This window comes from Gossypium arboreum, chromosome 11 (genome assembly GCF_025698485.1).
Source record: "Gossypium arboreum isolate Shixiya-1 chromosome 11, ASM2569848v2, whole genome shotgun sequence".
Lineage (NCBI taxonomy): Eukaryota > Viridiplantae > Streptophyta > Magnoliopsida > Malvales > Malvaceae > Gossypium > Gossypium arboreum.
In genome coordinates, this window is record NC_069080.1 from 137,792,864 (window position 1) to 137,805,281 (window position 12,418).

At 27.7% G+C, this 12,418-nt stretch overlaps 3 protein-coding genes across 3 annotated transcripts; 1 reads left to right on the forward strand and 2 right to left on the reverse strand.

Moving 5' to 3' along the window:
• The first annotated feature begins 356 nt into the window (after positions 1–356).
• On the forward strand, positions 357–950 carry LOC108473277 (probable calcium-binding protein CML13). Its single transcript, XM_017774789.2, has one exon. The coding sequence runs from the start codon at positions 478–480 to the stop codon at positions 913–915; it is 438 nt and encodes a 145-aa protein (XP_017630278.1). The 5' UTR covers positions 357–477; the 3' UTR covers positions 916–950.
• A 3,265-nt stretch (positions 951–4,215) lies between these two features.
• Positions 4,216–6,313, reverse strand: LOC108472604 (transcription factor MYB1R1). The gene is made up of 4 exons (XM_017774149.2): positions 6,201–6,313; positions 5,772–6,096; positions 5,465–5,673; positions 4,216–4,959 (listed from the first exon to the last, which is right to left on the reverse strand). Exons 2-4 carry the CDS (start codon positions 6,070–6,072, stop codon positions 4,549–4,551), a joined length of 921 nt encoding a protein of 306 aa, XP_017629638.1. The 5' UTR covers positions 6,073–6,096; positions 6,201–6,313; the 3' UTR covers positions 4,216–4,548.
• Positions 6,314–9,922: 3,609 nt separating this feature from the next.
• Positions 9,923–12,016, reverse strand: LOC108472832 (WUSCHEL-related homeobox 13-like). The gene is made up of 3 exons (XM_017774390.2): positions 11,609–12,016; positions 10,178–10,573; positions 9,923–10,096 (listed from the first exon to the last, which is right to left on the reverse strand). Exons 1-3 carry the CDS (start codon positions 11,793–11,795, stop codon positions 10,008–10,010), a joined length of 672 nt encoding a protein of 223 aa, XP_017629879.1. The 5' UTR covers positions 11,796–12,016; the 3' UTR covers positions 9,923–10,007.
• Positions 12,017–12,418: the final 402 nt, after the last annotated feature.

A 12,418-nucleotide genomic window follows, 5' to 3' on the forward strand; every position in this document is an offset into this window, starting at 1 on the left:
ATACGTATTTTCTTCAAAATATATATTAAAGTAAATAATATTAAGATGTGTTTCTTAAATTGTTTTTATTTGATGTTTAATAATTTTACGTAGTTTTTCTATAAAAGATATAAACATACATAAATAATTAAAATTATTTTAATATTTAAAATTATAATATTATATTTTTAATTTTCATAGGAAATACATTACAAAATACTGAAAAATATATATAAAGAAAAAATAGGGTGAGTAGTTAAAATGTAAAATTAAGGAGTGAAGGAGGGTGATGGCGATCAGAAAAATAGGAAGGAAATAGTCAAAATGTAAAGAGTTTCCCTCGGCCTCTTTCACTATCCTTTCTTCTTCATCCACTTTATCATTTTCACCATTTTACAAGTTAAAAGGCAGTTAATGTGCTATGCCCAACAATTCAATTCTCTAACATTCTAACCAAAATTCTGAAACAAAATTTCGTTGTCTTTCTTATTGGACTAAATGGGTCTCACCGAAGATCAGAAAAACGCTATGAAAGAGGCTTTCACTCTCTTTGACACTGACAGCGATGGCAAGATAGCTCCAACGGAGCTCGGGGTCTTAATGAGATCTCTGGGCGGTAACCCCACTCAAGCTAAACTCAAAGAAATCGTGGCTCAAGAGAAGTTAACTGCACCCTTCGATTTCTCACGCTTTTTGGGGCTAATGGAGAAGCACTTAAAAACGGAGCCGTTCGAACAGCAGTTGCGCGATGCGTTCAAGGTGTTGGATAAGGAGGCGACCGGCTTTGTCTTGGTGTCGGATCTTAAACACATTTTGACCAGCGTCGGGGAGAAGCTGGAGCCCACAGAGTTCGATGATTGGATCAAGGGAGTCGATGTTGGCTCCGATGGGAAGCTCAAATACGATGATTTCATTGCCAAGATGGTTGCTAAGTGACACAAAAGATCATTCAATATTTCTTATGTTTTGTTCTTCCTTTGTCAACAAATGCTTTTTTCTTCTTCTTTTATAATTTCAACATTAGTGTTTAAATGTTTCGGCAATTTTAACAAAATCCTTTTCAAATAGAAAATTTAGATCAAAATATTATGATTCGATTCTGAAAAGGGAAAAGAAATTCGCTTTGTAGTGATTTTAGTTTTTGTAATTTGAAATCAACATTGTAATTAAACAGTTGTTTATTTTTTTAATATCAATATCAATTTTTCAATGAACATTAGGTAGATTTATAGGGCATACATGAACACATACTTTACAATCAATGCATTTATCAAATTCAAAATGGAAACACTATGATATAATTAATCTTTCATAAGGACATTGAATAGTAAACAATTTGTGTGCGATAAGATAATCATAAAACCTTGGCAACGTACCTTGTTGTTCGAACTGTTTGCTGGCTATAATTCATGAACCCAATTACCATAGGGAACATATTGTAAATAACTATGAGTAATTTTATGTTTGTTTATTTTTCTTATTTGAACCAATTCATGAATTTCATATTCTTTTTAGGGTAAAGTACAAAAATTGTAACTAAAGTATTGTTTGTGTTCTATTTTGGTCACTGAACTTTTAATTTTTTTTATTTATTTTAGTCACTAAACTATTCAAAATCAAATTTTTTGATCACTGAATATTAACAATTGTTCAAAATTTGACTTAACAAAAGTTCTGATGTGATTTTTTTATTGGTGTAATGACAATTTAATCCCTTTATTATTCACAAATTTTGTCATTTTAACGCTTCTCTTTAGACTCGTATTATGTTCTTTTTAAATTTATGAGTAAAAATTGTTTTACTTGAATTTAGTTTGATCCAAAAGCCACTTATGAACAATATTTAACTTATAAATTATTATAAAATTAATATTTCGAAAAACGACACATCTCAACAAAATAACTAAACATGTGTCGTGTAAACAATTTTAAAATATATGGATTACCATAAAATAAATGTCCAAAAAAATTATATGTGTCAACAAAAAACTAAACAAACGTCGTGTAAACAATAGTTTAGATAATATTTTTAAATGTGTTTCTTAAAGCAATACTTAAAAAAATCCTTAAATATAATAAATCAAAACCTAGCAAAATTATTCCTTTTAAAACAATCCTTAAATATAAAAAATTGAAATTAAAAAATAAAACTAAAATAATAATTTTAAAGATATCTCTTGTTAATTAAGCATTTTAACGAGTATTAAGTATATAATTTCTTAAATAATTTTTAAATATATAATAATATAATATATTTTATATTTTAATTAATTTTAAAATCTTAATAAATGAAAAATAATAAAAGTTTGAAAAATAAATTTATTAAAAATAAAATAAAATTCTAAAATAATTATTATAATAACATAAATGAGTTATAAGAGTTAAAAGAAAAAAAGTAATTTTTAAATTATAAACACAAAGTTCACATTATAAACAAAAAATTTAACTATTAATAAATGAAAATATTAAGTAGATAAGATAAATTAATTTAATGTAAAATTTTAAATAAAAACTGTTAATAAGATAAGTAAATGGTAGCTACTTATTATTTAATATACAAAATATTAAGATGATCCTTGGTAAATGAGTTTTAGGCATTTTTTAATTGATTTGGGCACAAATAGAGGATTAAGTAGTTAAATTTTCTAATTGTAGTATTTGGTGAATGAAGGTTTGCAATAACTTATTGCGCTAAAACCTCCAAAACAAAATTCGTAAGAATGAATAACTTTTTTCAAAGCTGATTGAGAATGAGATATTGGAATGACATATCTGATCATCGTTGTTAAAAAATTACTCACTTTGCTATATGCTCCCAAATCTAATAGGGGTACCAAGATATCATTAGTCTCCATTCTAAAAATATTCACTAATTAATATATGTACTCTTAATTTATTTTCAATTTACTCGTGTAAAATGATTACTTATGCAACTTAAGAAATTTGCAAATAAGGAATTTAAGAAATCTGTTTATTTAAATTTTAAAAAATTCACTAATAAATTTTTGTAATAGATTTTTAATTCCTTGGTAATAGTGATTTATTTCAATAATTTCACCCAATTAAAGTATTATAAACAAATAAATACTTAACAATAAAATATGCCATGCCCTTATTTGTAAGTTTACACATAACAGTTTTAACTATCAACTAAGTTTTATCAAGCACTTTTAAATAAATAGTTAATAGAATCAGTTGGGCAAATCAATTGGTCAAACCAATCACTGCAATCAACAATCAAGAATTAGCCAATTGCCAAACATGACCTAAATTGGTTTTATTTTATTAAAAAATAAAATATCTTTTTTAAATGAAATATTAGCATATGCAATTTTTTTCAAAACTATCCAAAACAATATAAAATATTATATTAATAAGATTAAAATTAAAACAAATATTTTCCAAAAATCAAACAATTTTTAAAATAAGTTCAACACTTATAAAATTTATCAATAAAAATTCAGCATTTAATTTTCCAACACTTAAATTTCTAGTTTACAAAACCCACCCTAAATTTATACTATTTATTAATAATAATACTTTTATTTTTTAAAAGTTTTTCTTAAATGTTGTTTTTAGTTTTATATCTTTTAAAATTTTCATTTATTTCAAACAACAACCATAAAACAAATATATATTAAAAGAAGACTAGAAAATAAGGAAAAATAATTTGAGAAGACTAAATCCGACATTGGATGATATAAATTCATACGAGTCTAACTTGAACAAAAATAATACTCATATTTCAAATTAGATAAATAAAATTGTTTAATATTATCCTTGAATCTATTTTGATTCGATTCGATTTTACTTATAAACATATTTAATTCTAAATCAACTTATGAATTACTCTAAAGTCAATATTTAAAAAAATTGTCAAACGTTAGCAAAAGAACAATTGTTTAGAATTTCAACTCTTGATAATCGAAATTAATACCTTCAAAACAATCCTTAAATACAAAAAAAAAAAATTGAGTTTTTAAAAGTAAAACTAAAATAATAAATGTTATAAATGTTTTTAAAAATACCACATGTTATTATTTTATTATTAATTTTGTTACTATTTTAGAGATATTTGTTTGTTAAATTACAATTATTTTAATATTTTTAAATATAAATATTCTTTGTAATGTATTCTCAAATTGTTGGGAAATATTTATTTTGATGTTTGTAGTGCATTTAATTTTAGATAAAATAATAATATAAAATAATTAATAAGGGTGGGCCAAGTCAAGCTTAAGTAAAATTTTAAGCCTATTTTTCGAACTGAACATGAACCTAAAAAATAGACCTAAAATTTTAAACCAACCCAACCCGAACCCATGATGAAATTTACATACAACACACAAAATTAAAGAGACGACAACCCACTTTTCTTTAATTTAGACTCCTGCTGCACTAATTATGATGTACTAAACAAGGAATTTCACCTAATTACCCAACAGTCTAATAATTTTTTTCAATCTAATGCAATCTCAGTAATAATTATGCTGTACAAAACAAGGAATTTCACCTAATTACCAAATAGTCCAATAATTTTTTCACCTAATTATTTACTTCATCTAATTTTCAAGCAACGCTGATGATGCTATTGTTATCCCCATTTGACATGACGACGAGAGTAGACGAGTGTGCCGCTGCTGTTGATTGCTCATCGGCGGATGGTGTCGAGAGTTTTAGCGATAGAGGTAAACGGTCTTCTTCGGCTTTCTGGTTTAAATTAAGATCAGCCATTTTCGATGATGGAGGAACGGGAAGAACCGGTATTGGACGGATAAGATAAGAAGAGGTGTTTGCTTTGGGGCTCGGCGGCCTTGATATGCGATTCTCCGTCGAGTAGTTATTTTCTGTTACTGATAAATCAGTCAAACTTAGAGTTGCTGGAAACGTTGTCGGCATAGAAAACCCATTCATCTGTGGTGACGAAACGTTTTCTTGATGGACGACTTCATCTTCTTCCAATATGGTCGAATTTATGAACTGCAGGATTCATCACGAAAATCAAATATATTAAAATTTATGAACCGTAGGATTGAATATGATACCTATCCATGGGTCGGGTTGAAAATCCGCCCAAAAAATAGGAGGGTTTAGATAAAAATATAAACTCGAAAAATAAGCTTGAGCAAAAAATAAGACCAGTTTAAAAAATGAGTCGAGCCTTGAGTAGGGTTTTTTTATTCGAGTTCGGCCCGAATTGGTAAAAAAAAAAACTTGCTATTTTACTGTTGTTTTTCCACTATTTTTGTTAGGGTCTGAATACGAGCTAAGTCATAAGGTTTTTGGGCTCAAATACGGGTTAAGCAGTGCTCGAGTTTAACATTTATAATCCGAATTGAATTTTGGCAAAAGTTTAGGCCTATTTTTTGTTCAAGCCTGGACCTATCAAATGAGTCTAGAATTTTGTTAGGGTCTGACCCGACTCGTGGAGAAGTTTAGGATTAATAATGAAAACCAAATTTAAATAATATTTATAGATGCTTACCGAATCAGTTGTTATATCAAAAAGACTAGATCTACGACGCCTCCTATTCAAGTTATTTCTCCTAAGAAAATACTTTTGAGCATGACTAGCCACTTGAGTAGGTGTACGTGTCTTCACAAAATTTCTTGAAATTCCTCTCCAATCCCCTTTCCCTACTTTTTTCAACCCCAATAAAAATAATTTATGTTCCTCTTCCGTCCATGGTACACCTATAAACAAAATCAAATTTTCAAAATAAAAACTAAAAAATCAACATTAATCTATTCATTAATATATAATTCGATCATGAATATTTGAATTATTATACCTCTCTTGCGTTCACGGCTTCTTCCTATTCCAGATCCATGAAGAACGTCATCAGAAGCATAGCCAGCATCGGCATTAGAAACATGAGGTTGATCGAACTGAGAAAGATTATTCATGCTAACACTTTTCCTGAACGACCCTTCCATGACTCGAACACCGAATAACATGATACCCTTCTCTCCTCCTTCTCCACTTCCACCGCTGCCATTGCTTGCATCACCGGCAACAACTTCACCGCACGTGCGAGAGTTGTGGCCGTTGTTTCCACAGTGAGAGCAGCTACGAGACATACTCGTGGTCATGAAAGGGAAGAGAATCGTTGAATCCTAAATGAAGAAGAGGAAAAATATTGGAATATAAGAAAAGATAACTAAAGGAATGCTATGGTTCATATATAGTACAAATTAACCAGTGCTTTACAAGGACTCACTGAAAGCTACATCATGTCTTACTGAAGTTCAATATCTACCATAAAATCTTGATTTTCTAGATCATTAATCAGGACCCTCCAATGTGCCCAACCCCTTTAATGATTTAAATAAGGCCATGTGTTTTAATAATACTTGAGTTGGTACATCCATCACATGGTGGATGTTTTATTTTGTTTTCACTTAAACAACTAGTTTAGAAAAGAGTAAAATATTTAAGGGCTTTCCTTTGGGTAAAGTGCACATATAATCATTCTATTGATAAAAGTTTGCAATTTAAATATTCAGATTACATGATTAGTTTATTTTAGTCATTACATTAAAATCTCAAATAGAAATCTAACATGATATTTTAAAAAATGAACAAACTATGTAACGTTAAGGGTGTCAGTAGTGTGGGTTTCATGGGGTCTCGCCTCACTTCGCACTCAATTAGACGAGGATAGGTATAGGTTTCACAAGTAGTAGGGTAGGGATGAAGACAAAATTAGACCCGCAATATAATAAGCATATTTAAAAAATAAAAAATTAATTTTGATAATAGTATTCAACTCACATTCACTGCTATTTTTGCACTTGCGTTGCATTTGAAGACATTTATGATGTATTTGAGACATTATTTGTATTTGCATATTATGTAAGGACTTTATTTTCTGAGATTTTTAAACTAGCGTTGAAGTTATATTTTTTTTTTAACCAATTAAAGGGTCGCGATGACTTTTTTTTTTAAATGCTGACAGTTGGAATAATGTCACATATGTGGTGATAGTCTATTTCTTAAAAAAAATTAATTTATATTTATTTAACTGATTCTTATAGATATATCGTATGAAGTGGGTTGCTGGGCGAGTATAGCGGAGATTAGGTGGGTTTGAGGACCAACGTGGGTAGTGGGACAAGGATGGTTTTGAATTTCGTACCTGCAGTGGATTGCAAGGTGGGGATAGGGATGAAACCCCCGCACTCACCCCGCCCAATTGACATTGTTATGTAACGTAGGTGCCTAAAATGAAAATATTTTATAGTTGAGTGACTATATGCATAGTTTATATTTTTTTTTGGACTCTCAATACAAACTCAAATTGTAGTCCTAACAATCATAATATTGGGAAGAACAATTATGAGCCCCACAAGGATTCGTGTTAAAAGACTATAAAAGAGACAAAGAAAATATTGTCGCCGTCTTCCTTGAAAAATTAAATTAATTTTGTGTTGATGTGAGAATTGAATAAATTATTATTATTTTAATTAGGTAAAACTATTTGAGAATAAAAACAATAATTTAAACATGGGTATATTCTAAGTTTCAACCTGGACGAGATATAAATCATGGGGCCATTAGGGTTTAGGTACAATTCCAAACAATAATTTAAATGATGTGGAGAAGAGATATAATATAATAACATTTTAGGAAACGACAAATGAATAAATAAAAAGTGGCTAAATTATACCATTAGTCACTAAATTATAAGAAAATTTTCATTTTGATCACTTAACTTAAAAATGTTACAAATTGATCATTGAACAATTCAAAAGTTTTAATTTAAGTCAATGGGAAATTAAAAACGATATATGACTTTCTCTGTTTGCATTGCCTACACCAATCGAAAGCTTTCTTTCCACTTCTCTTCCACAATTCAATTTTTTTATGAAATTGCTTTGGACGTTATGAATTTACGAACAAAAATTTAAACTTGGATCTAAAATCTACTTGTCGATGGGTATTAATCTATCATACCGATAGTCGAATCATCGCTTGGAGAGTATTGGTGGAACTTAAATAAAAAAAAAACTTAACAGTTTAGTGACTTAAGTAAAAGCTTTTGAATAGTTCAGTGACTTTAATAAAATTTTTTGAATAGTTTAATAACTAAATTGTAATGTTTTTAATTAAGTGACTAAAATAAAATATTTACTTATAATTTAGTGACTAATAATATAATTTACCCATAAAAATGAGGCGAGAATGTAAATGATTAAAGAAAAGCGATGGTGGAGGGACTGAGCATTTCTCTACCATCAACTTAGCATATTCGCTGCTCCTCTTTGTCACCCTTCTTTTCTTATTTATTATCACCCTTAGTGGTGGGTGTAGATGATAAACATGGACCCCATTAATCACCCACTTTCTATTATGGCCATATAAATAAATAATGGATTTTGTAAAATAAATAAAAAAAAAAACAATCATAGATGAAAAAAAAGGTCAAATTATGCTATTAGACCCTGTACTTTGAATATATTGTGGGTTTAATATTTGTATTTTAATTTAATTATTTTCAGTCCTGACCAAATGGCAATTATTAAATTCATTAAGTTGTTCTATTATTTTCAAATTTTGATACATCAAATATATTATTGCATGTGTAATACTTGTCACCTTATCATTTTTACGTATTACTCACACACACACACACACAAAAAAAAAAACAGTTAGTATATTTAATGACTATCGTTTACATTAAGACTACAATTTCAAAATCCTAATCTGTTTGTTTCATTGAAAATGACTTCTGACAAAATGATTTCGAAAAGTTAATATTTTCTAGTGTTTGGATAAATCATGTAAAATATTTTCTATTATTTGGTAGATTTCCTCAAAATATTTTATAAAAGTTGTTTTTAATGAAACAAATATACATATGAGATTTTCTTATCTTTTATTGTTTAATTGAGTTTATTTTATATCTATAAATTTATATTTTACATTGTTCTTCATAAAACAAACATTGCATAAATATATTTGTTATTAAATATTAGAGTGCAATTTCCTTTAAACAATCGAAAATTTTATTATAACAAAAAATATTTTATAATAATTAATGTCATATATAAACATAATAATAAATATTTCTTAATTAAAACTTAATTTAAATTACATATATTACATATACCAGACTACATATTGACACATTAGAGTTGTAAAGCATTATTTAAAAAATACTCATATTTATCTAATTAAAATATCATATTTTTATACTAGGTTAAAATATGTCATAAGTCATTGTACTCTTCATAAATTTGAAATTTAGTCCATGTCCTATAATTTTGGGTTAGTGCTACTTTTTAGATATCAAAATTAGGTTCAATTGTTAGCATTATTAAAAATATTTTGTTAAATTCATGTTCTTTATAACGACATTTTTTAGTTACATGAATATCGAGTATTTTTATTTAAAATGTGACATCAATAAAATTAGAAAAAAACAACAATGTTAATAATTGAACTTAATTTTAAATCTAAAAAGTAGAGGGACTAAATACTTGAAAAGAAAAATATAGATATTAAATTCTAAATTGGTAAAGAATATATAGACTTATGGCATATTTTAATCTTTATATTAAAAACATTTATTATTAATATAGTTATAATTGTAATAAATATTTATTATTAAAAATTAATATTGAATAATTTTCAATAAAGAATATTATTTAAAATTATTATTAAAATAAAATTAAAATATTAAATAGATTATTAAAATAAAAATTATATTAATTCTTTATTATATAATTAGATATAGATAATTACATATAATATGTTGAATAATATTCAAAAATATAATATTTTATAAATTTTAAATATTTTTAAAATAAATATATATTATAAATATATTAATATTAAATTTGATTTGTTAATTTTATATAAAAATAAAATTATTTATAAACATATTTTTTTAGGAAATGATTTATGCTTTTAAAATAGTAAACTATTTTATAAAAAAAATTTCCTTAACTAAGTTATTTTTCATTAAATAAAAAATACAGAAATAAATCCAACGTGTTCGGCCCTAAAACAAAAACGCAAGACATCATCCTAATAACCCAAATTGTTCAACTAAATTATTGTAAGGATCATAGCCTCGTGAAGATTCCTCTTTACCAATCAACTGATCAATCCCTGCAAAAAGAACTTTTTTTAAAAAAAAAAAAAAAGGAAAGTTGTGATTTTGACGCAAGACCTAATGCTACATTTTAGTACCTGATTCAGAACCTTGGAAATAGAAGCTTTCAACCCCGTGTGAGAAGTTGTCAATGAAGTCCAGACCTACTGGTTTGGTCTTTTTATCTTTTGTGCTCACATCTGGTTCAAATTCAGCATTGACTGAACCTGTAGAGACCTGAAATTTTCTTTTTGAACGAGCACGACGATTCTGAAACCAATTATATACATTTGTTTCAGAAATTCGACCATGTTGAGCTAGTTCAGATGCTATCTCTTTGATTTTCTGCTTGCTTGGTGTCCCGGTTCCTTGCTCATATATATTCTCAAGAATTTGAAGTTGTAATGGCGTTGGAGTCCATCGCTGTCTAGCAGTGATCTTGTGCCCGACAGAAGCTGATATTGGATCACTGTATAGATTTCCAAACCTTATGCCTGAAACCAAAACAGCAATTGATGATAGGACTAAGGCAGCCAGCCAACGATTTTCTCTAAGCTTTTAACTCTATGGTACTTAGACGAGATGCAGTACGAGTAACAAAATCGGAAGCAAAATCTGTTATTTATTTGGTAAGCATTATCTTATCATGGGTCAGTGAGATGCAAGATTTTAATTTCAGATTCGACTCAAAAAATGAATCTAGAATTCTAACTAAGCTCAGCCTAAATTAAAAATGCTAAACTCAAATCCATCCCAACCCACTCATATTAAATTAATTGAAATAATACTAAAATAGTTGCATTTTATCAAGCAAAAGTGTCTAAAATAATAACAAAATTAATAATAAAACAAAAGTTATATAATATCAAAATAATAACAACAATATAATAACAAAATGATAACAAAACAACTTATTTAAGCCAAGCCAAAACAAAAATAAAACCACTTAAGACCCAATCTATTTAAAAACGGACATTTTTTTATACATCTTAATTTTTAAGTTTATATTTTTAACTAAATTCTTACACTTTTCAAACAAGTTTTCAAATTGGATAAACAATCCCATGACCAGTTCTAAATATAATATATATTTTAAATTAATTAATAGAATATAAATATACCTTCTACATATAAAATAATTTAAAAACCCAACATAACAATATTTTTAAAATGTTTGTAAAATACTATAGAAAATTTTATTCTAGAAACTGCTTGATATTTATTTTTTGAACACAATGGTTTTAGAAATTAATGAAAATTTCCAGCAACATTTGCTTCTTAAAAAAACAAATTATATTAAAATAAATAAATGAATAAATTAAAAATCCAACATCTAAAAAAACGTGGCCTTTCTTTAAAGTCTTCATCTTCTCAAAGAGAAGACTGCAGCCTTCAATGAAAGCTTTTTTTTTTTTCACTTTTGCTTCTATAAAACCTAAATTGCCGATTCGGATCAAATAAGAATTCGAATGGTGAACTCAACTGGGGAACATGTCGAAAGAAACAAAAGAAGCAAAAGAGAAGAGAACCAGTAAAATCGTGGTGGGCAGACATGGATTTGTGCAACTCAGCAAGCTGTTCAGAAATAGTGGAATAGGCAACGATCTGTTTCTTCAGTTCCTCTACCTGTTCATCACTCATCACTTTCCCGCAAACCCCATTCTGAATTTGGTACTGCAAGTACTCTTCTTCTCCATGTTGATTCTCCCACTCCATTTTTTTTTTTATCTCTGTATTCCTGTTAGAGACTTTTGAACTTTGGATTATCTGTTTGTCAATTTATGGGAGGAAAAGCTATAACAAAGAGCAAAATGCTATCTTGAATAGAAATTTTGAGGAATTAAGGGAGCAAAAAGCTGCGTTAATTAGCAGAGTAGAAGATTCTTCATCATTGACTTTTGAGGGTATTTCCATCAATTATGTTAGAAAATTTTGGACTCTTTTTATTTTTGGTAAATGTAAAAAATCACTTATATTTAGTTTCCAAAGTAAAATGAAATTACCAAAGTTATCATAGTTGAAATATTTTGAATGAAAATGTGATACCAGAGGTATTCATAGTCGGGTAGTCGGGTTGAGCTGGGTTCGGGCGAGATTTAAGCATAATATTAAAATATTTTGAATGAAAATGTGATACCAGAGGTATTCATGGTCGGGTGGTCGGGTTGGGCTGGGTTCGGGCGAGATTTAAGCATAAATCTAGTCTAATTCGAAATATGGGTCTAAAATTTTATGTAAATTCACTCATATTTGTAAAAGACTATCCAATCTCATTTTTTGTCCATCCATATTATTTAAAAAAAATTTATATTATTTTAATTTAATATTTAATAGTTATA